At 39.5% G+C, this 23,819-nt stretch overlaps 2 protein-coding genes across 2 annotated transcripts; both read right to left on the reverse strand.

Annotated features, from left to right (window-relative positions):
* Positions 1-275: 275 nt before the first annotated feature.
* Positions 276-10,238, reverse strand: ccdc15 (coiled-coil domain containing 15). The gene is made up of 10 exons (XM_004561808.4): positions 9,788-10,238; positions 8,953-9,102; positions 8,149-8,244; positions 7,046-7,162; positions 6,853-6,954; positions 3,498-3,605; positions 3,313-3,416; positions 2,822-3,016; positions 1,025-1,173; positions 276-944 (listed from the first exon to the last, which is right to left on the reverse strand). Exons 1-10 carry the CDS (start codon positions 9,959-9,961, stop codon positions 895-897), a joined length of 1,245 nt encoding a protein of 414 aa, XP_004561865.2. The 5' UTR covers positions 9,962-10,238; the 3' UTR covers positions 276-894.
* Positions 10,239-10,811: 573 nt separating this feature from the next.
* psmg1 (proteasome (prosome, macropain) assembly chaperone 1) lies at positions 10,812-20,995 on the reverse strand. Its single transcript, XM_004561811.4, has 7 exons — positions 20,779-20,995; positions 19,279-19,382; positions 18,320-18,465; positions 16,687-16,749; positions 15,419-15,617; positions 13,507-13,637; positions 10,812-11,304 (listed from the first exon to the last, which is right to left on the reverse strand). Exons 1-7 carry the CDS (start codon positions 20,895-20,897, stop codon positions 11,227-11,229), a joined length of 840 nt encoding a protein of 279 aa, XP_004561868.3. The 5' UTR covers positions 20,898-20,995; the 3' UTR covers positions 10,812-11,226.
* Between the last annotated feature and the right edge of the window lie 2,824 nt (positions 20,996-23,819).

Raw genomic sequence — 23,819 nt, forward strand, 5'->3', positions numbered from 1 at the left:
ATGTTAAAAATAATAAAAGTGTAAATAACTATCACCATTTTAAAACATATAAATGTGCATCAGTCACAAAATCATGAAAAGGAATACAATTTTTAAAAGCAGACCACACCATTTCACAATTTGTATTTACCACAGAAAGTGACATTTATTTAAAAAAACAAACATAACAGAAGTGTTATTTGTTAAATGGAGTGCTAAAACAGGTCAACATGACTCTTGACCCACACAACAAACAGCAAATCCTCACAAGGACATTTTCAAGTTTAGTTGCTTACTCAGCACATTAACTACCGCCATTAAAACTACATACACAGAGTAAGACACTGCACAAATTCCTTCATTACCAATAAATAAATCAAAGCAAATTTCTGTCAGCTTTAATAAGCAATAATTAAACAAAGGAAAAGAGTTCAAAAGGAAATTTTATACTCCATGTCATTCTTCACAACCAGCAGAATAAATATAGGAATCTGACTGTTCAGTGAAAACATGATCAGTTTTCCAAGTATTAAAATCAAAGATCTGGGGAAAGTGAAGATGATCCGATAATAACGCAACAGGCAAAGACAGGAGTCAAAGGCAAAGAGAAACATCATGTTTGTTATTGCTCATTTAGAAAACAATCTGTGCACCAAATCATCTTTAAAACATTGAGATATTTCAGAGTAAAAGCATCATTCTGGATTCCCTCCTTAGAGCTACGTGAAACGTATGATTTTATTTCTGGAAGACAACAATAAACTGAAACATATAAATCTCTTCTATTGTGGAGGCTCAACATGTCCTGGACTCCTCAGTGCTAAGCGAGAGCACTGATCTGAACGTAGGCTAGAAAATGTACACAAGATTTTCCAAAATCTGAGACCGGACCTTCAGGCAGACATCAGCTTCCTTTTACTGCAAATCCAAACTCGCCAATGCTGAATGTAGGGCCTGGGCATACACTGCAGAACAAAAAAAATGTTTTCATGTAGTTGGATTGAAGCTCAGTAAGCAAGCAGATGGTTGCGTGTGAATTCCTCACCTTTGGGATTATTGTAGAAAACACAGTTGTTAGCGCAGGTGTCGGGGTGGGAGTCCCAGAACGAGGACGCACAGCAGCAGAGAGGAGGGAGCTCCAGTTTCACCTGAGACATTCGCTCCTTCATTTGAGCTCTCAGAGCTTCAATGAACCTGCAGAAATAATAAGGAGATGTTCAGCTTCACAAAGCCATGCATACATTTTTTTTAAACAGTGGTTTGTGAGGGTCACACTTACAAACAGGGGGTATCACTTTTCCCATTTGTGTAACTGGGACTTAAAATGTGATCAATTTTATTATATATTTATTACTGAAGTCACAGCTACAGTCAAGCTCATTTTATTTCTAACAACACAAAACAATTAGAAAGTAAAATTTAACTCTTCAGCCCATAGAGATGACTTCACATTCTCCCCTTCACTGTTGTGGGCCTGATCTCCGACAACATCGAGACGGCCTACCTGGAGGAGATTAGGAACCTGGAGACCTGGTGCCAGGAGAATAACCTCCTCCTAAACATCAGCAAAACTAAGGAGCTGATCGTGGACTTCACTACAAAGCAGGCGAGGAATTACAAACCCCTCATCATCAGTGGCACGCCAGTGGAGAGAGCGGACAGTTTCCGATACCTGGGTGTCCACATCACTCAGGACCTGTCATGGTCCTGTCACATCAACACCCTCGTTAAGAAAGCCCGTCAGCGTCTCTTCTTCCTCAGAAGACTTAGAGACTTCCATCTGCCACTGAAGGTGCTCAAGAACTTCTACTCCTGCACCATCGAGAGCGTCCTGACGGCAAACATCTGCACCTGGTTTGGGAACAGCACCAAGCAGGACAGACGAGATCTGCAAAGGGTGGTGCGCTCGGCAGAACGCATCATTCAATCAGAGCTCCCTGACCTGCTGTCCATCTACACCAAGCGGTGCAAGTCCAAAGCTAGGAAGATTATGATGGACCTCTCCCATCCCAACAATGGACTCTTCTCACTGTTGAGGTCTGGGAAGCGCTTCCGCTCCCTTAAGGCCAAAACAGAGAGAATGAGGAGGAGCTTCTTCCCCCAGGCTATTCGGGGCCTGAACCAGGTGTAGGACTGGACTCTCCCAAACACGTCACTATAAGACTGGACTCTCACACACGTCACCACACGCACCACCACACATTTCCTATAATCCTATAATTCCTATAATTTATAATCCTTATCTTTATAATCTCTTCTGCTATTTGCACATTCTTTACTGTAAATTCCTAAGTTAATTTGTACATTTTTTGTAGTAAACTGTAAATTGTAAATATTGTAAAACTTTTCTTGTCATTTAATGGTCGGGCATTGTACAGCTACAAGCATTTCACCCCCATGTCATACTGTGTATGGTTGTGTGTGCGTGACAAATAAAATTTGAATTTGAATTTGAATTCCCCTACTAATCACTTGTCAATATACAAAAATGTCTTGATTGATTATACACCACATCTCACTGGACCTGGAAATGGACCAGACTCTAGCCAGGAAGAGGCAGAAAACATTGATTGGGAGAAATATTATGCGACTCCAGATGAGTGGCAGAAAATGAAAATTAACCCTACAGACCCACATATGCCCCGTCTCTCAAATAGGTTTGCAGCAGGTTTACATCTGTTATCCTATTGGAGGCAACAAAAGCCTTCAAAATCTAGCCTTAAATAAAAATCAAGTAGCACTCTCCAATGACTGCAAACAGACTTCCACATTTAAACATCAGTGGATTTTCCTGTTTTAATTGCATTAGGTATATTCAGTTGAGTCTCTCTTGCTTAATTACCTAGCAGCTACTTTGCCTTTCTCCTCTCTTTTCCTCCTCTGTAACTCCACAGCTCTCTCCTCCTCCTCAAGCTTTAGTCGCTCCAGAATCAGCAACTCCCTCTCCTCCAGCTTCTGCTTGGCCTCTGCGAGCTGCTGAACTCTCTCCAGCCTCCTCTCCTCCTCCAGACGCATCTGTTCTTTCTCTGCTTTGATCCTTCAGTGAAGACAAGAACACACGAAAGGAGATTTTCACTGACAATAACATGTAATCTAAGTTTAAAGGAGGTTTTTTTTAAAATGACTTTGGATATCTATTGTATTCCAAGCAAGCTCACTGTTCAGCTAAGAAAACAAATGTTTTTATTTCCTCTACTGTGAAAATGTGTCATGTTAGAGAGATCTGCTGTTTGACACTTTATAGAGAGATCTCAGGATTTAGATTCACTTTAATGGAACACCCCAAACCACAAGAGGAAGCGATACAGCATGGTACGCCTGTCCTCTCTTCACCTTGCTGTCTGTTTCAGTTGCTTCCTGTGCTGCTTGTTCTCCTTCACTTGCTCTCTCTCGATGTTCATGGCCAGGCGGCGGTGCATCAGGAACTGAGACTTGCGCTGCAGAGACAAACACGCTGTCTGTGACGTCTGACATCAAACCAGTAAAGCCAAAGGTTTGTGCATGCTTCTGATTCCTACCTGTCTTTTCAGTTCTTCTTGGTCAGTCAGAGGCCAGATTCTGAAGCTGGATGTGAATCCCGAATCAGGTTGTGATTGTTCAGGATTCCACAGTGGACGTTCACTTCCCTGAAAAGCATACAAATAAAATAAAGACGAGTGAAGACTGATCTACTGACCCTCAGCCAAAGTAATGTATGTATGAAGGTGTTAAAAGCACATTATTATCAAAAAGTTGACATTTAAACAAACATTTCTTTTAATAAAAATAAAAATGTATTCCTCCAAAATATCAGTTTATAAGCATAAATAGATATTCAAATATTAAAAAAATGACTTTATTTTATTGGTTAATGTTGACACATCCTATAAGAACTCATTTTAATAAGAGTTTCCTGCACATTCAATCTCTGATTTATCCTATTCTCTGCTACAGAGCTACTTTGTTATATTTCCCTTTATTAATTAGATACTGTAGTTTGTACAGTATTTATTGGATAATACTTCCCTTAAAAGCCAGGTTAGATTCCTTGACCAATCAAAAAGTAGTGCCTTATTACTTAATGCTATAACTTAGCATTAAGTAATGCTATTAGTTAATAATAAGTAATAATTACTTAATGAATAACATCTGTAAAGAAAAACGCCTCCAAAAAAGCAAAACTGTGCCAATCATAACATAAAAAAAGAAAAAGACACAAGCATAATATACAAAAAAGCCTTTGAAGAACAAGCCTGAGATATTTGTAACCATTAGAGGTTACAGCTTTAAGAGACCTGACTCTATCTGAAAGATAGAGTCAAAAACATAGAGAGCAGCAACTTATTGACACTTAAATGTCTCTCAAGGAGGGGTTCAAAAATGTGGTGTTTGCCACCACATTTTCTCCTTTATCTTAACAGTTACAAAGAAGTATCAGTAAATATTGGCATATTTTATCTGGTGACCCTTCCACAGGTCATTTGTTCAATAATAAATCAATTTGTGCTAAAAACCTGAGAGAAATACTAGTCAGGGCTCATTGCCATAATTATTTATCCTTCTGCTTTTCTGCTGTACCAGGAGATAATCCCCCCATGTCTAAACTGGGAAGCTATGATGTAAGCGGATACCTTTTGTGCACAGATATTTGATATTGAATATATGTTTTTGTCATTTAGCTGCAGAATATTTATGGATTTTTTCAACATCTGTTAACTTTAGTGTTAACTTTCTGCCTACATATATATTTATATTTTTACACATTTATTTTTCCTATGTCTAGTGATTTTAACATCATAGATTATGTGTGTATATTGATATTGTCTTCACACTATTTTTTAAAAAAAAACTGTATTTTTGTATGTTGTGCTGGTTTTATTTTATAATTAGAGTTCTGGTTTCTGAATGTTACAGGAATCTAACCTGACTTATTGTGACTGTTGTCTGTATTAGGCTACCCTGATTATGACTTATTGCTGAAATATTTCTGCAATTAATAAATAAAGAAATAAATAAATATAAAGAACTTTCTACTTTTTTGCTGGCATCTTATCCCTTTTCTATTGGCCAATATTTATCTCCATTCATCCCATTAATCCCATTGATCCCATTAGTGCCCCCTGCAAACCTGAAAAGGATAAGTGGAGGCGAATGGATGGATGGATCAACAGTAGCAACTAAAAGCATTACAAGGTAGTGTAGTGCACTGAAAATGTATAACATTCATATGCATAACTCCATATGTACAGGCTGCAGCTGGTAAAGATTGAAGTTATGCCACAGTTAAGGTGCGTGCAAAGTGAGAAACATTTAAAACAAGTGACAATTTTAATAACACTCTAGTTTTTTTTCCACAGGTTTACTCATCCAGAACACTCACAATCTCGAAACACTGTTTTTTTAAGATACACACAACCCTGAGGCTAAACTCACATCTGTGTGGTTAGCTGACAGCTCACTCAATTTCCTGTGAAAACAAGTCAACACAAAAACAAAAGCAAAAATCTGTACAGACAGGGGAAGCCTGACATAAGCCTTACTTTATGTTACTGTCCTTGTTTGGAGCTTATAATGATTCACAAGATGTGAGAGGGAACTGGACATTATATTTATATATTTTTTTTCCATTATCCTCACACACATCCACGTCATTATCATGATGATGATGATGTTGATGTGGTAAAATTAAACATTACAGCCTGTAATGAAATAATGAAACCTGACCTGGTTTCAGGCTTATAATTCTGCTCTTTGAGGCGTTATATCATGCTCATAAACTTTGAACTATACGTGTTTTTGGCAAGAGTGAAACAGAGGCTCACTCTTAAATCTTTAGCCCTTGAAGCTCTTTGTTGAACTGAGTGCTTTCAGACCTGCTTATGGAACAGAATAACTGGATGTTGGTGAGGGTGGACTCTGCCAGTGCAGAAACCCAGGAACTTTTCTAATGGCCGTCAAACCACGTCTTTATCGGCATACACCAAAGTATCAAAACTCATCATTAAAGGTACAGCAGAGGTAATCAAATCTAATCTTTGTGGGTTGAAAGAGTTGAGTTTATCATCATGCTCTAGCCATCCCATGTAGGCAAAATAATTCTTAAGAATCCACATTGGACTTTAACATTAAGGGCAACGATTTACACTCAATAAACACTATGTAAGGCATTTAAAAATGCAGCAATAGAGAAGAGGAGAAAAGCCTACTACTCTTCCTAGCACTGAGCTTTCAGCCTGACATCCACCAACAATTAAAACATCAGATTTCCTGTTTACCATCACATCGCAAAAAGCCAAGTTCTGACCTTTGCTGTAATCGGTAAACTGCCTGATCATCAAACTTACTATCTACATCTTGCTGTTTTTAGCCTGTTTACATATGGTGTAGCTACCATGTAGCCACCTATTAATTCAACTTCCCATTTCTGAGTGGCTTGTCCAGCTCCCTGCCCTAAATATACCCAGCTTTATCTTCATTTTTGAGTGACTGAGGAGGAAGCATAGGGTCATTTTCCATAGACTTGTTTCTTTTTACAACCAGGAGTCACCCCCTGCTGACTATTAGAAAGAATGGAGTATTAGGGTACTTCCATGCAGGCTTCACTTTTAAGATCCAGAGGTTTTACATCCATCTTTTAAATACTATATGACATGAAAGTGAAGATAATTTTTAATGGAGGTGTACAGCAAGTTCCAAATTCACTGAATTTCAATGTTGGTTTTTGACTAAAAAAGCATCTTACAGTGTAAATGCTCCAAATAATTTAATCGTATCTGTAACTATGTGGTGGCCGAGTTGGTCGGTAAATGTGTGGATATAATGAATTTCACGTTAAGAAAAACCATTAAAAACTGAAAGGAATAAACATGGGACACAGTTTGAATATTCAGTCACCTTCTGTTGAACAAGTGGACATTCATGTCGACTGGTGAAGACAACATCATCTTCCTCTCCTAGAGCATCCTCCTCTGCTCCCAGAGCATGAGATTCTGCTTTCTGTGAGGTGAAGGGGGAAATGTTTAATTATAACCCGAATATGGAATTATGGGTTTGAAAAGAGGAACAAGCATGAGACACAGGCGCTCACATGTCTCGTTTGAGAGATGTTCCAGCTGCCTCCAGGAAGTTCTGACGTTGTTTCCTCTTGCTGCATCACCTGACAGGCAGCCAGTCTGAGTCTGACCTGCCTCATGCCTTCAGCAGACTGGAAAATTGTGGAAATAAATACAAATCCAGATTAATCAGTGTCACATTGTGTGAAGTCACACAAGGAACAGTGGAATCCTTCTGCAATCCAAGAACAGCACACTTTACACACTGCAAAATATAAACAATCCGACACAATAAAAAATAAAGAAAAAGAACATATACAGATAACAAGGTCTCAACAAATACAGTAGATGGACGTTTGAGGCAGATACTGCAAACTTCAAATAAATGTCTTTTGAATTCAATGATAATACTTTTAAAACATATTTTAAAAACTTTAAATAACTTTAAAGGCTGAATCCTATAAAGAAGATGACTATCAGTTTACAAGTGGGATGAAAACTCGATGCACCCCTGGTGGACAATAAGAAATGCAGACACTCTTTGTAAATATCTACATTACGTTAAATTTCTCAGCCACACCTTACCCACACACACGTCTCTGATCAACATGTCATTAAGGACAAAAAAAATATACAGGCTTAAGAGCTTCTTATAATCAGGAAAGACTTCGGAAAGCAACCTCTGAGGCCTACAAATGGAGCCACAAACTGCACTTCTTCTAAAGGCCATTTGAGGCTTGATGCGAAAGATCGTCAGTCTCAATAGACTCACATGTTATATGAGCACATTTACAGTTTTGGTCTCTATGGATACTTGCCCCCTTTAATGACACCTGTATGGTGGGTGAACATTTTATAATTCATCTGCTTGGATTTTGTTAAGCCTTAAAGTTAGGGTGTCGTCCTGTGACTGACAGGAGGTCCTAAATAGGCAGTCGTGGCCAATCAGTGTCTGCTAGGCCTCAGCTTCACCTATTTGAAGTAACTGAACTGAACTATTTTGCCATTTTTAACATCACTACCATCCTACCCTAAAAAGCAACTAAGCTGAAAGCACATCTAAAACTCACATCTCACTAAAGTTTAGTTCTCTGGAGGGTGCACACATTGTACCTGTAATTATTTACTAATATCTCACCTCCTGAGGTCTCCTCTCCATCACCCTTTGCTGTGCAGCAGTTCTCACTGTCTCACCTTCACGATGGGTCCAGATGACTCGCATGTCAGGTGTCACCTGGACAAAAAATACACCATATGCAACAATACAGGACAAGCAGACAACAACATCAGCAGCAGCAGGAAAGGCAATCAGAGGGCTCAGCTATCCGTGTGTTTAAAATGTGGTTTCACAAAGTTTTCTCAGATATGAGGAGCTGCTTCATCTAAGGGTTTTATGTTACATCAACATAATCAACATGCCATTTAATTAGATATTAAACTTAATAAAACACCTGGAATATATTTGATAAATTTAACAATGACAATGATAGTACATTACAATTTGTTTTACCTTTTCTAAATGATAGTCAAAATAACTCAATAATGTTAGCTATAAATCTGGTTAGCTGCAGTGTTAATTTCAGGTGGGAATCTGGGGTGAAAGGAACATAATTAACCCGTGGCTCAGGGGGTTGAGAATCGCATCTGTAACCGGAAGGTCGCCGGTTCGATCCCTGGGCTCTCTGTCCTGGTCGTTGTGTCCTTGGGCAAGACACTTTACCCTACTTGGTGTTGGCCAGAGGGGCCGATGGCGCAATATGGCTTCTGTCAGTCTGCCCCAGGGCAGCTGTGGCTACACCTGTAGCTTGCCTCCACCAGTGTGTGAGAGTGAATGAATAGTGGTATTGTAAAGCGCTTTGGGTGCCTAGAAAAGCGCTATATAAATCCAATCCATTATTATTATTACTTCATTTGTGTCAAGTTTTTTTTTTTTTTTTTTTACCACTGGATCTGTCTGCAGCTGCTGTCTCTTCTTGAACAAATGTGCTTTCTGTGCCACACGGTGGCGCACTTCATCCTGAAAACGCTGAAGGCTCTCTTCGTTCTCCCTCCTCTTCTCTGCCTGTAGCTCATCAGTCAGCAAAGCAAGAGTCTAAACCAAGACACAGGAAAACTAGTTTAGAAAACTGTAGTGAAGAAAACCAAGGGTAACTAAGACTTGCACCAGCTAACCTTATATAAAATTTGCATCTAGGGCAAGTCTACTTGCCAGTTAAATGTCCTTCTATTCTTTAATTAATGTAAAATCCCCCTGTGTCTATATTGATATTGATAAGTCTATAATCTTGCACAGTTGGAATTTAAATAGAAATTTTCCAGGTTTTTCTTACCAAATCACAAGTGCACCCATTCATTCATAGTCAGTAGAAGAGAGACAGAATACATGTGTGTTAATGAGAAGGAGACAGGTGTAATAGCGAAAGTGGATGACCACTCACACCAGCAGACAGTGCACATGAGAGGTAAAAAAGAGCGTGCAAGCAGGGTGGAGCAGGTGGAGATGAACATCAGGGTGATTTATGACAGTGAAATGTGAAATGTCTTAGAAACATAATTTTAAAGTGAAGAGTGATTTTAGATTAAGACCACCCAACATTAATAACAGTTATAATAAATGTCTAAATTGCAATGGATTAAACTCCTCCGGTGTGAATATTTGCTTATATATCGATAGTTCTTTAGTATGAAGTAAATTTAAATGGAAAGGAGACGGGAAGGAGAGCTTATGTCAACAAACAGTAACTGTCAGCAGTTAGCTTCTCCACATCCAAACTTACAGCCGGATGCTCCACGAAGTCTTGTCCGCCCTCCACCCAGGCTCCCACCGCCACCACCGCCTGGTTCCTCTCAGCCAGCACTCTGCTGGCTCTGAAGGCTCGGTGTTCCTTCATCCGCCCGACTGGAGCTTTGTTCCTGCCGTTTTTAGGAGCTATAACCCGGTTAGCATTCATTGGTAGCCTGGTAACCAGGCTAACGTTTTAAGCAGGGCTAACCCACAGACAGCAATATTTTTACGCGGGCTTACTACAGACAGACACAGCACATACATCGACTCTATTATGCACGATCTCCACTGTTTAAATGGCAAAAAATAATTTTTTTTTTAAAAGCACCTGTTACGAGGACCTGTGAACAATCTAGACCAACTGGTTTGTTTGAGTTTCGCTCACTTCAACTTCTTTGAGCGTTTTGGGGTTCACCGGCGCACTGCTGCCCCCATCTGGCCAGGAGGAAACACTGTCATCCCCACACACTGGGAAATGAAACGAGTCCAATCTGTCCATTTCATAAATTATAGTAATAATTTCATAAACAATGATTACATGCATACATATAACTTGAAAATGTGTAAGAAGACTTTATAATAAAGCATTTTGTTGCCTTTGTGACATGTTGCTTTCAGTTTTGTCTTTTTTCTGCACCAAAATGAAACTGTGCTTGCCATAAAATGGAAATATAGGCCCTTCTCAGCTACTGTTGGGCTTATTTTTGCTGTTGCCATAGCATGCACAGCTGACAGGAGATCAGTGGGAATAATGAGACATGCTCGCCCAAAAGGATATGTATAGCACTTAATAACTTCATGTGAGATTAATGCAAGAGATTATAGCTCAGAGGACACATCTATCAAACGTGCTTTTTCAAGGCTCACTAATCTGGGAGTGTTATTAGTTTTGCAGGCACAAAAACTCAGAAGGAACCAAAGGTTGACAGATTTCATCCAAGAATATTTGTACCAAATTTTATATGCATTCAAAAAATACTTATCTGACTCTCTAGAAAAAAAAAACCCAATAAAAATATTTATAAAATTGACTTTATTCAGGAATCAGAGAGGGAGGAAAACGGAGGAAACTTTTGAGCAGTTTACAAATCTGTAGTTTCAAGTAACCTCAGCTGTTTTTATCCCCGATGGAAATGTTTTTACGTGGACTGTCTGTATCACCTTGTGGAACGATTTAGCCTGTAATTCTTAAGAAAATAGTTACAGGCAAGTTAAAAGTTTATATATGTTCTCCATAAAGCTGCAACAGCTTTCTTGGTATGCATCTGCATTTCTTTGGAAACTTTTAGGACCTATTATTTATGGACAGACTGAAGTAAATAATTAAACTTAAAAGATTTCTAATATTTTTTTTCCTTAAAATGTCTTTATTTTAAAAAATGACAGCATTTTACGACAGAAAAATAGAATTACAGAGGGTGCAGCACGGACTCAGATGTAAAGATTGCTCTGAAGGTCGGTGGTCCTGACAAACTTGCGCAGGGCATCTGTGCTTGGAGACGGATCGAGCTGAGGAGAAAGAGAAATGCAGGAAATGAAAATGAAAAACAGTTTCGTTTCATTTAAATACAGCTTTTTGTTTTATAAACCCTCATGGATTTGATGACTGATGTTCTCTAAAAACTTGCAAGGGTTTCAAAGTATATAAAAGAGATCTCGGGTATAAATAAAGCGCATTTCCATCGTTACAGTAGGCACTGACAAATTTGCTGAAAAAAACAACAACAAAAAAACAACTCATCTTCTTTGATCTTAGACACCTGACTTGTGAAGTAACCAAAGACAATGTTGCCTGAGTCAGAGCTGGAGCATGAATCACTCTTGGATAATTCATCAGCAAGGGAAGAGCAGCTGCATCGGAAAGGATCGTTGATAATAAGTCAAACATGCAAACCTAAAACTTTCTTGGGAGATTTTAATCTGAGACTCCGAGGGCACTTTTTCGCAAAGTTTTATCAAATCAAAAATCTTAAAGGTTGAAAGAGAAAAATTATAACACAAGCTGCTGCTGGAATCCCTGCTTCTGGGTTTGGTTTCATTTGGGAACCATATTTCAGATAAATTCAACAGTGAAGCACTTTCATTTGGCTTCCACTCTGATTCTGCCTCTCCTGCACTGCAACAAGCCGTCAAGGCTCATGGGTGTTGTATGGATTAGAGCTATCCACCACGCAGGCCTGATGAACAAAAATGTGATTACTGACAAGATTAAGCCGTTAATGATCCTCGTAATAAAGTAAACCTACAGAAGTTTCACATGAGTTTAGATTGTGAACTGTGTCTACAAGAAATCTCAAAGGTCTAACCAGACAGTCTAAGGAGCTTGGAAAGAAAAGCGTCTGGACTTGTTTAAGTTGCTTGAAGACGTTTCACTTCTCATCCGAGAAGCTTCTTCAGTTCTAAGAGTCAAATGGTGGAGAGTCCCAGATTCTCTCCACCACGATGACTGAGAACCTTCACAGACGTCTAACCAAACACTCACTCTTGTGGCCCGGGAGTCATTTTTGACCAGAAGGAGTTCTTTAACATCGATTAAACCCATCTAGGACTACCTTTATTTATCAGAACAATATAGCTAAAATTAGAAATATCCTTTTCATGCTGAAAACTAGTGCTGCTGCATTTGCATCTTTTGTGAAGGATTATCAGTGTGAGATCTATGCAGATGTCCTAAAGTGGGTTGGAACAGGAGATTGAGTTCACCACAAAGCCCAAAAACATGTTAAACATTAAAAAACAACAGGAGAAAAAACAGAAAATGCAGTGGACGCTTCCTATTGTTTTAAATACTCTGTATGAGTCTCTGTTATAACGTTGCTTTTCTGGCTTCTGGTTAACTTGATATCAGGCCCCTCTTTGTGCAACAAGCTCCCAGTTAGGGTATAGTTAGGCTGGAAGAGGTGACCCTGAGCTATCCCGTAGTTAATGCTGCTGCAGGCTCAGACTGCTGGGAGACTTCCCATGATGCACCGACCAATCTCAACTCTGCTCTTCTCATTCACAATGCATCTATACACTGCTACTGCATAGCATTAAATTCTGTCTGCTCACTCCTGTAGTTTGCTTTGTATTGATCTCTCTCTGCTCTCCCTTTGTCTCTCTTCTCTTTCCCATCACTTCTCTGAGCCTGGTTCTGCTGGGGATCTCTTCCTGTTAAAAAGGTGTTCTTTCTTCCCACTGCCGCCGTGTGTTTGCTCATAGGTAATCTTCTGATCATTTGGGTTTCCTCTTGTACTATTGCAGGGTCTTTACCTTACCATATAACATGTCTTGTTATATGGTAAGGTTATTGCGTTGCTCTATAAATAAAATGTAGGTGAATCTTAAAATAAATAGAGGTTGACAACAAAATAACAAATGCTGAGCAACCTATTTACAAAATGAAAGTGTTTATGACTTCTCTTAATCACACACCTTTTCAGGAGACACTTTCTTTCAGTTTCACTCACTATCTGTGACTTTTAAATGACCTGTGGGAGCTCTGACTGTGGCTATTGCTCGAAAGACAGACCTTAAAATTGAAATAAACTTTTGAAAGTTTGCTCCTCAAACTTTACAGCTCTATTTCCATCAGCATTAAAACCTGCAGTGGCGTCATCGACTGGGGTTCAGCCAAGAGAGCGGCTCAGTAGATGTAGGACATTCGTGTGCATCCTTCCTTTGTGACCTTTTTAAAAGCCTCTTCAGATATAAAAAGGAAAAACAGCTCACCTGTATAGATCTGCCAAGTTTGATTAATACAGGCTTGTAGGTCTCCATGGTGACAGAGTCAGGGCCAATGACATCACTGTAACACTGGTAAACAACAGCGGCGATGCGGTGGACCTGGCAGTGGTTCAGTACTGATGAAACAGCACAAAGAAGAAGAAGACACCAAGGTTATTGATATGAGGTGTGCGTGACCGTCCAGTGATCTCCTGATGATACATCTGTTTGTTTGGAACCTGAGTCTTTAAGAGCAATCGCACCAAAAATCAGGATGCAGGACTTTGTGTTCTCAGTGAGTGGAGAGGAGCCTAATGGCACCACATTTCATTCAGTTGGCAGAAACTGTTGTCTAAAGCGACTTCTCAAACACACACAGACACACATCAGGAGCAAACTGGGGTTCAGTATCTTACTCAAGGACACTTCAACAAGAAAAGCTGGGAAACAAACACAGCTAAAGCTTTATTTACAGAACTTTTACAGCCTATTTCACTTTGTCCCATTACTGAAGAGAAAGACTGGTGCTGTGCAGCAGAACTAGGTGTTAAATATGTGTCTTTATAAAGCACCTTCTTAAAGCCACTTTAAACGGAATTCAAGACCAAATTGGAAATGACATACACAGAAAGTGAAAATATTTTCAAGTTAAAACACTGATCTCAGTTCACAATGAACAGTAAGATATTTTCAGCACCTCGCTTATTTCCCAAGGGGTCACCACAGTGGAAAGAGGCAGCTTGCCTGATGCAATAATCCCATTAATCTGGTCTTTGACCAGCACTTTGAGTGCATTAACTTGTGACCTCTTTAGGCTGGACTTGTGTCTCCATCCAGGGAGTTTTGGCATGTATGTGTTAACCACTACACCACAGAGCCCAGATACAAAAGATGGACATAGCTACTGTGACGTCAAACTGAGCTTTGGTGTCTTGAAACCTTTTGCAGTGGGCAAGGTGTGGATGTGATTGAAACCGCATGCTCACAACCCAGTGACACGTCAATAACAAGACATTAGCATGAGCATACGCCAGATAAACCATTCTGAAATTTAAACAGACAAAATTCACAAAATGGGCTTCATGTTTTAGTCAGCATGACTCAAATCACATGACCAAGCCCTTAAACTCATAAGCAAACAGAGGTTGGGGCCGAACGCTGCTTTTACTCAGACTTCTACAGTACTGGGGTGTTTGTGCAAGCACCGGTGTCGCCCTCTGGTGGTCATGAAAAACGTTTGAGGCAATTCCTTTGCTAAGGCCTAATTTATACCAGAAACATGACTTGTTGTATGTCTGTGAGAAAATTACTTCTTCCGGTTTCTTCTTTTCACAGTAATTGTCCTGGTCATCTACACTGTTTCAGATAAATGTCTTATAGAAGTAGGATAAAACTCCTGAGTTAACACATAAGACTCTATAGAAACTCTGTAGAGGGTTTTTTCATTAATTTATAAAGAATGGGAATACGGTCTGCAGAACTAGAGCCTGACCAGTAAATCACCTGGATTATATTTCTGGCTGATTTTGGCCTATCAGAGATTTATTCATGTATATGTTGTTCAGTAGGAGAATCTGGTGCTTGGCAGGTGTTGATTTCAAACATGGAAAGGAAACAAGAGGTGCACATGACACCAAAATAACTTAGGAAAGGTTGCCTAGAAGGCAGGAAATCTGGGTTAAAGGAAAATGCCTCCCTAACCCATCTGTAAGAATAAAGCTGCCATTCAATCAAACATCAAAGGCGTTTTTTTTCTGCTAAATTTGCACAGCAATACCACGACTGGGGAAACAGAGTTGCAGTTTTTTATGCAGCGTCTGTAGGTTTTCCTTGTGCGTTTGCAAAATGAGAGAGAAAAAGAAGTACGAACAGTTTAAGTCTGAGACATCCGAGTCACGCAGTCGTGCAACAGTAATACCTGCAGCTGCAAGTCCAGTAACTATGTTGGGTTGCTCCAGTGACTGGCAGACAGGCTGATCACCAAAAGCACTGGTGTGGAGAGAGCGCAGGAAGGGAGCGGAGCTGCCGCCCAGATAGTCTGCCGTCTTATAATCAGCCACAGAGGTGTCTGACAGAACCGTCACATTCAGCTCTCTGAGCTGCAGACAGTCAAACACCTACAGGAGACAAAAGAAACACACAGTCAGGCAAACAACACTGTAACCATGCTGGTCACGCTGAAAAACCTCCATGTCTCACTGTAATCTCAGTGTGTGGTTAAAAAAAAAAAGCCAGTAAATAAATAATTACTGTACACTCAGTGGTTGATTTATTACTGAACACATAAGGGACCTAATATGTACCAAGAAAACGTTCCACACTACCACCAGCCTGAACATTTGGCACGAAGCAGGATAGATCAATGTTGTTTACACCAAATTCTGGCAGCAGGACTGGAGACTCGTGAGACCAGTTGATATTTTTCTAATTTGCTTCTGTTTTGGTGTGCCGGTGTCTAGTACAGCCTAGTTTATTGTTCTCAGCCAAATGGAGTGAAATTTTCTTTGGTCTCCTGCTGCTGTAGCCAATTTGAAGGTTTAGTGTGTGAGATGCTACCCTGCTTTTGCACTATAACAAATCCCAGGAGATCAGCAGTTTCTGATCTCTATAACCAGCCTGTGTAGCACCAACAACCATCACAAGATCACACTTTATCCCAGTTCTCCTGTTTGGTCTAAAAATCTGAGCTTCTTGATCATGCCTGGATGAGATACTGGTAAATGTATATTATAGCAAACCTTATGCTTTATGATGCTGTTGTGCTTCACAAGTGAAACAAAAAATAAATAAAATTGTGCTGAACTAAAAGAAGAAAAAAAATGGGTTTAGAGACTGAGAAGCAGATGCTGGCCTGGAGGGCTCTGCACAAAGAAAAAACAAACTGTATATAAATGATGGAAGTTTGAAGTTTAAATGCATTAAACTTCAAGGGACAACTGCTGTAAAAAGTTTTATTTGACCTCTCTAATCTGAGTTTATAGGCTCAGCCGGTAGTTTCTTGCATGAAGCAGGGCTTTCTTTAAATCGGGCTTAGCTTATGAGCATTCAGTGTCAAAAATGCTCAGCTCAAGTCCTCAGAATGGGTCGCCAACAACCACTGGCTCACATTTCACATCATAAAAAAAGTCTAGGTTAACAACATAACACAATCTCCCTGCAGTTCTTCGCTTAGTTCATTAAACATACCTTTTCTGTCCACTGAAAAAGCTGGTCTTCTGCAACGTAGCACGACACCTGGCATATCAAAACCTTCAAGGAAAGAAAAATAAAACTTTTTATGCAACTTTCATAATTTTAAAAAACTAAACATTTTCAGACCTTTAATATTCAAATGCAATAGGATTTCCCCATATTCTAACTGATTAAATGAGTTTAAATCAGAGAAGAGTAAATCAACATTTTAAGCTCTGCAATAATTAGTTAAAGTTGTTGAATTAAAGTCAAACTAAACACCCAGAGGACCGACAAGTATGGATTCTTAAATATTCAAATAATCCAGAAGTTTGTGTGGCCATTTTTTGTCTTGAATATAGTGTCTCTAGTTTTGTTTTTTAATACTACTACAAACCCACCTACAAGGTATTTGCCACCCAAAACATTAAAGAAGAATGTACTTGACACTGAAAGACATGGGACCGGGAAATTTGGGGCCCCACGGAAAGACAAAGATTAGTTTAGGTGGTTCTAAACTGGCTAAACTGGGTGTGAATGTGAAAGAGAATGGTTGTCTTTCACTGGGATGAACTGTGACCTTTTCCGGGGTGTAACCCGCCTCTCACTCCAGGACAGGGGACAGGCTGTAGCCACCCCTTCCACTAAATACGTAGCTAAATTAGTTTGATTCAACACACACACTTACGTTAGAGCATTACTTTACTATTTAGTCAGTTAATTGTCAGAGATTTCAATCAGGAACATGAGGTCAGCAAACACTGGGTATTTTGCCTTTATCAAAAAACATAAACCAATGATTTATCTTCTAACTCACATTAAAGTTTTCTTTCCACCGATGACTGATTAAAGTGGACGCATTACAAACTTCTTCAGGCTTCTCGACTCTTCAAAGAAAAATCACGTTTATTGATCCTACACTGAACTGAGAGCTTTATTTAGACTTAATATCCCTGCTTTTGCTGCATTATTTTCCACCACACACACCAACTACTGTCTAAAACACACTCCCCACCCTTTAAATCAGCATTAAAAATGAAGGTTGTGCTAGCAGGACTTTTAGTAAATCAGTGATCTTTAAATTAATGGCCAACTGTCGCGGTATCTGCTGTCCACAGCTGCTCCTGTGGTCCCCCAGTACATTAAATCCCAGCAGCCACCTGAAGGCAGCAGGACACTCGTGATAAATCTGAAGCTTCCTCGGCAGCGCAGGAGCAACCGTTCACTACATTTATCTCGATTGAATCACGTGTGGCTGAGGGCAGGCGGTTCTGCACACAATCAACCGGTCGGTTATAACTCTGACAACAGACACTAGATTACCAGGGTTCATTAATCCTCTGTGTAATGGCCTCTCTTCCAAGTTTTGTAACAGAACCAGCATTTCATTCTTTACTCTTGCACTGCACGTAATTTATTCAGATTTTTCTTTTATGATATCTCATCTGTTTGCAGCTCGACAGCGAACAGGCCGCAGCCATTATAAAGTGCCCTTGATATAAATGAGCGAACATCTCAAACAGCACTTGAAAAATATTAAACAGAAGTTCAGGAGCAAACCCATTAAACTGAATGATCATCGAGTTCTCGACCATCAGGAGCTTTCAGATATATTTTGAAGTGCTGCCCCGCTCGGTGCGTCACTCACTGTTGGGTTGTCCTTGTGTCTGTAGAAAACACACGCTGATTCCTCGCAGCTTTGCCCCGTTACAGCTCGGCTCCTCTCGTTCCACACCGACGCACGTCCGATTGTATCCCAGTTTGGCGTGGACAGGATGTGCACTGACAGAAAACCTGTGCAGACAGAGTCTCTCAGTTTTAAAAGAAAGCTCACAAGTTAGTCAAGTGTTTATTTCCAAATAGGAAACATGAAATAACAAGAGCGCTACTGGTATCCCTTACGGAAGGGAACAATAGCAAAAGGAAAGATTATGAGCAAAAATAAAAGTCCAGACTTAAGATATTGAAGGTAGGCTTGAAAAACTAATAAGTTTATTTAACTGGGATTACAATATAAAGTGCCTTAAGGCAACTATTGTTGTCATTTGGTGCTATATAAATAAAACTGAATTGAAAAAGATCTGATGTCAACTGAATTTTTTCAGATCACCAAAATGCATGTTGTTGCTATCCCAGTCCACAGTAGTACACAGTGTTAGTGTTGCCGAGGGGCGTGGCCTACTGCCACCTAGAGCTGTGGATCAAAACCTCACTTCAAAGAAATAAAACAGTCACCAACTCAGTGAAAACAGTTAGTTAAAAAATTTTTAAAAACTACATATTCAAAGGTTCAAGACTCATTGAATAATTGAGAAAATAAGATGCAGATTAAGTGATGATCAAAACACAAATCCCCGACTGTCTGCATTATATTTCCTGCAGTGTTTTAGCACCATAACCTACTCGCTTCCCATGTCATCATTTTTAAAAGTACAAAAGATTCTTGGAAATATTCTGTTACTGCCTCTGAGTTGACATTTTGGTCCACCATGTTCCAGTGTCCCGACGGGGATATTAAATATTCATTTAATGTGTAATAACATTGGGCATCCAGTTAAACCAATCACAGGTGAGTCAGCAGACAGGACAGAGACAGCAGCAACTTACTGGAAGCATTTTGTCCCACAGCAAGGATGAAGTCTGAACACTGCAACTTGTTTCCAGACTTCAGCGACTCAGAGACTTCAGGGCTCCAGTGCAGATGAACCTCTCTGTTTGGTTTTGTGGAGAAGAAAGAGTTTAAAGATTTTTCCCCCAATCAACATTTTTATACATTTATAAAACTGCTCCTCCTAATGAGATCTGCCAATCCTGGGTTCTGGGCTTAGTGAACAAAATATTTAAACTCAGATGTTTAGACAGCCTTCCACACGTCGTTCTACGAAGATCACTAAAATCAAGTGTATTGCTGTAATAGGACGCCACTGTTGCAACAGTTTGAGATTTTTCTTTCCTCCCATATTCCATGAACAACTTTAAGTGATATTATGGGAATTGGGAAGCATTCAGAAATCATGTACAGGGCAGGATTGCTGAGGCATACAGAGCTTAAACGTCGCCTACGCGCTGCTTGCTCATTGAAAGCAGAGCTCCAAACTTCCCCTGGCATTAACATCAGCACAAAAACTGTGTGCTTACAGGTTTCCATAGATGAGCAGCTCCTGGAGGTGTAACATGAATGAAAAGAAAGACAAAAAACAAAATAAAAATCTATGTGTCTACTTTTTGCCTGTCATCACACAATGTGTTGGTTTGCCTTTGAAAAACTTGATTTTAATATATTGTTTTCTCTTACATAAAATAATCATGAAATGTGCTATTCTCTAGATCGAATTCTGGAAAAACTACACATACAAATACTTTCATGATTTTGTAATGGATAATGCCTCCATCTCACCCTTCCAACCTAACATCTTCCTCTGTCAGACCAACCCTCTGTATCTCCTCCTTCATTGCATCCATTATTTTTCTCTGTTGTCTTCCTCTTTCCAGCACCCTGAAAGCTTCACATTTAAAATCCTTTGCATTTAAAGTCCTTACCCTCACCTCCTACCTTTCCTTCTCTCTGGCAGCTTCCAAACACACATCTTCTCTTCCTCTGTCTTCAATCAGCAGCACTGATAAACCGGGCTTCGACTGATTTTTATGGAAATCTCACTCTTGAGGATGCCCTTCCTGACACTACCCTAACGTTTTGTTTGACTACTAAGTTTCTGTATTATCATTATTATTATTATTACTACTAACCATTTCCGTATTTAAGGGCATAATAGCAATGACAATGTTGCCATATCTTTTTGTACACTTGACGAAAGTGTTAAAAACTGGTTCCTGCATTACGTGTGTAAATGCTGTTTGAATGGGTGAACTGAAAACTCATGTGTCATGTTAGCTCAGTTAGCTTCAGCGGCAGATATCCATCCAGCTGACCGAGTAAGAAAATGCTTAAACTGGGATGATATGGTCTGCATACCTTTGTACGTCTTAGTATTTCACTGGCAATAATCTCTGAATTTCAGCGAGCTAACTAGCTAGATTAACTAAACCCGATTCCCCTCTGCATGCTTTTTCTGCGTTCACTCCCCGATGCTACAGCTAGTTATTTACCTTTTTTCCTCCAGCTCTCTGCGGATTTGCTCATCTTCCTCGTTTTCATCAAGCTCGTCGTCGTCTTCCTCCACAGCCCGAGAGTAAACCGACAGCACTTCCCCGAAAAACGTCGCCATAATCGTTGTGCTTTCAGAACAAATTGAAAGTTTAGCTACAGATTTTTCAGACAGGTAGCCATGACGTGCATGCCACGACTTCCGCCGGCAGCAGGATCTCTTCAGAATAAAAGCCTAATTTTAAACACTGAAATTTCAGAATAAATGAGTTGAGCCTACAAACCCAGATGACCAAACATGAGGTCCAGTGGACAGCGACAGCATTGGCCAAAATCGCAAAGAAATCATCTTTAATACTTCAAATTATATCAGTAAATTGCTGTTTAGCTCCTCCTGTGGGAATAGCAATATTTCACAATAATGAAAATACTTGGATATTTAAAAGTAGCAGTTTCGTGAAAGAACCACTCGATCTGACCAAGGTATGCAGAAGAGCATTTATAAAGGCACAACATATGAACTGAACTGATTTCTTCGACAAAACAGTGAGTTCACTGTTCTCAAATCCCCTCCAAAGTCTCCAGATGTCAATCCAACAGAAATCTTTGGGATGTGGTGGAATGGGAGAATCAAATCATGGGTGTGCAGCTGACAAATCTGCAGCAATCCCGTGATGCTATCAAGTCAGGACCAAAATCTCTGAGGAATGTTTCCAGTTGCTTGTTAAATCCATGATATGAAGAATTAAGGCAGTTCAGAAGGTCAAAGGGAGTCTGAACCAGTGCTGGAAAGGTGTAGCCAAGGAAGTGGCTTGTGAGTTTTGTAAACAGATCCTTCATTAAGAGGATCTTACTTTTAACATTTCTTTATAAATAATAATGATAATAATAATAATAATAATAATAATAATAATAATAATAATAATAATAATGATATAATAATAACAACAACAACAACAATAATAATAATAATAATAATAATAATACATTTAAGATCAAATTTGCTGTTTGTGGCCAGTGAAGTATGGAGTTTGACTCTCATAAAGTTATCTAAATGGTTGAATCTCTTAACTCCTTGAGATAAACTATGTCAGTGTGTTAGAGCTAAATAAATAGATGCAAACTATTTTTGCATTCAGTTATCTTATATGATAGTTTTTCATTTTTCTCCAGAGTGTCTTTTAACGGTGTAAGTCTGAACCATGAAATAATTGCCAGATTTTTTTTTAACTGGAGTGTTTATTGAACTTCTCTATATATTTTTTTTTTTAAAGAGAAAGAACTTAAATCTCAATGTCCATATATGAGTTTCAATTTTGGGAATTTATGAGCAATTTATTTAAGACAAAAAATGAGACTGTTCAGAGAATTTTTTTCTTTTTTCTTTCTTTCTTTTTTTTTTTGTTGTTGCTTACAGGAGGATTCCTGTTAATTTTTTTTATCGTTTCTGGGCTGTGAATGAACAGGACAAATGATTAAAACAAGAAAAGGTATTTCAATGTTCAAATGAGCAAGGGGTCAGCTTTAAGATCAAGCTTGAAGCAAGTGAAGCATAATATTAACATCTCATGTGCAGAAATACCTTGAATTGAGTGGCTCAAACATGCTGTGCGTGCACACGGAGAAGTGCAAAACCATCACTCCACACAATCCTTGGGGGAAGCTCAAAGCCCGAGGCAGCATGACTTTCCAGCGTTTTTCTGCCATTGCAGTTCACTCAAATCAATGAATGATTTAAGGCTGTGGCTCTCCATTGAATTTACATGGTGTGTGGTTTTACAATGCATACTGGCTTGAATACGACAAGCAATTAGAGTCGGGATGCCTGATGTACTATTTCTGGCCTTGGTAACGATCAGAGGTAAACTTGACATGCCACATGGCTCCACCAGCGTCTTCCTGGTAATGCATAATTAACACGAGAGGAAGAAAGCAGGAATACAAAATTTCAGAAGCTTTCAAATTACCTTCAGCTGTATAGCTAGCTGGAAACACAAGCCAAGTCATGTTAGGGCAAATTGGCCTCAAGTTGACTGCAGAGCATCCACCCCATCTATTGTATTGTATAATTCATTTTCCCGTAAGCGGTGCCCTGGGAGATGAGGGACAAACAGAAATGTGATGATATCAGCACAGCCATAAAAATACTTCATTGTCACCAGAAAACGTCTGGCGTTGGAAAGAGGGCTCGGATTAGAGGACAAAGTCTGGACTAGAATAGAGAGTATGCTCTATTACCAGCGTAGTGCAATAATGTAGCAGGAGGCCATAAACTAACAGCAGTGAGGCTTCCTGTCACAAAATGGAGCAACATGCTAGGGGGAAGCTTCAGGATGCTGTTAATGTAATTGATAGTAGAGAGAGGGGAGAGAGGGAGGAGGAGGAGGAGGGATGCTCTACAGCTTAACAAACACAAAGCCTCCAGGGCTTAAGAGAATAGAGGAATGTCAACAATGGGACAAACAGGGCATGTCACAACTTTACTGTCCATTAAAAATAGGACAGACAGTCAGAGGGGACAGATAAGGAGTCCGTCCAGCGGGGACGAGGGTTTGTCTGTTTGTCCTACACTTTGATCAAGAGCACCACATTCCTCTTGCGGTGGTTGGCAGGGGCGTGCTCATCTCCCCTTAAAAGATTTATCTCAACATACCCATCTTGCCTGCTGATTAAGCTGCATGAATTAGGCTTTTAAAGAAAATCGCATTATATAAGTAGAATGAATTCCAAATCAACCAAAACAATCTCTACTTAGAAAACATGAAATAAACAGAGCTGACACACAAAAGGAATGACTATGCTGTTAACACAAAGGTAAAGAGGGGGAAGGGAGAAAAGCGCACTGCTCACACCGAGAACAATTTGACAGTATTAATTATACACAGAAGAGGGTACTTTTCACACAGAGGCATACGAGACAAGGTTACCTTCCACACATTTAAGAGCATTAATTATGCGCAAAAGAGAGCGTAGTTCAAACAGAAGCAGACAAGACAATGGAGCTATTCATAAATACAGCAATTTGAAAGCACTTGTTATTTTT

Source organism: Maylandia zebra, linkage group LG10, assembly GCF_041146795.1.
Source record: "Maylandia zebra isolate NMK-2024a linkage group LG10, Mzebra_GT3a, whole genome shotgun sequence".
Lineage (NCBI taxonomy): Eukaryota > Metazoa > Chordata > Actinopteri > Cichliformes > Cichlidae > Maylandia > Maylandia zebra.

What these genes read in the sequence shown, in the direction of transcription:
- ccdc15 (XM_004561808.4), bottom strand. Translation starts at nt 9,961, where the DNA reads ATGAATGCTAACCGGGTTATAGCTCCTAAAAACGGCAGGAACAAAGCT. An exon ending in TGGAGAGGAGACCTCAGGAG is followed by an intron (nt 7,163 to 8,148) that starts GTGAGATATTAG and finishes ACAATTTTCCAG; the next exon opens with TCTGCTGAAGGCATGAGGCA. An exon ending in ACATCTCTCAAACGAGACAT is followed by an intron (nt 6,955 to 7,045) that starts GTGAGCGCCTGT and finishes TTCACCTCACAG; the next exon opens with AAAGCAGAATCTCATGCTCT.
- psmg1 (XM_004561811.4), bottom strand. Translation starts at nt 20,897, where the DNA reads ATGGCGACGTTTTTCGGGGAAGTGCTGTCGGTTTACTCTCGGGCTGTG. An exon ending in TTTTTCAGTGGACAGAAAAG is followed by an intron (nt 15,618 to 16,686) that starts GTATGTTTAATG and finishes TGTCTCCTGTAG; the next exon opens with GTGTTTGACTGTCTGCAGCT. An exon ending in TACTGGACTTGCAGCTGCAG is followed by an intron (nt 13,638 to 15,418) that starts GTATTACTGTTG and finishes CTGTTTCATCAG; the next exon opens with TACTGAACCACTGCCAGGTC.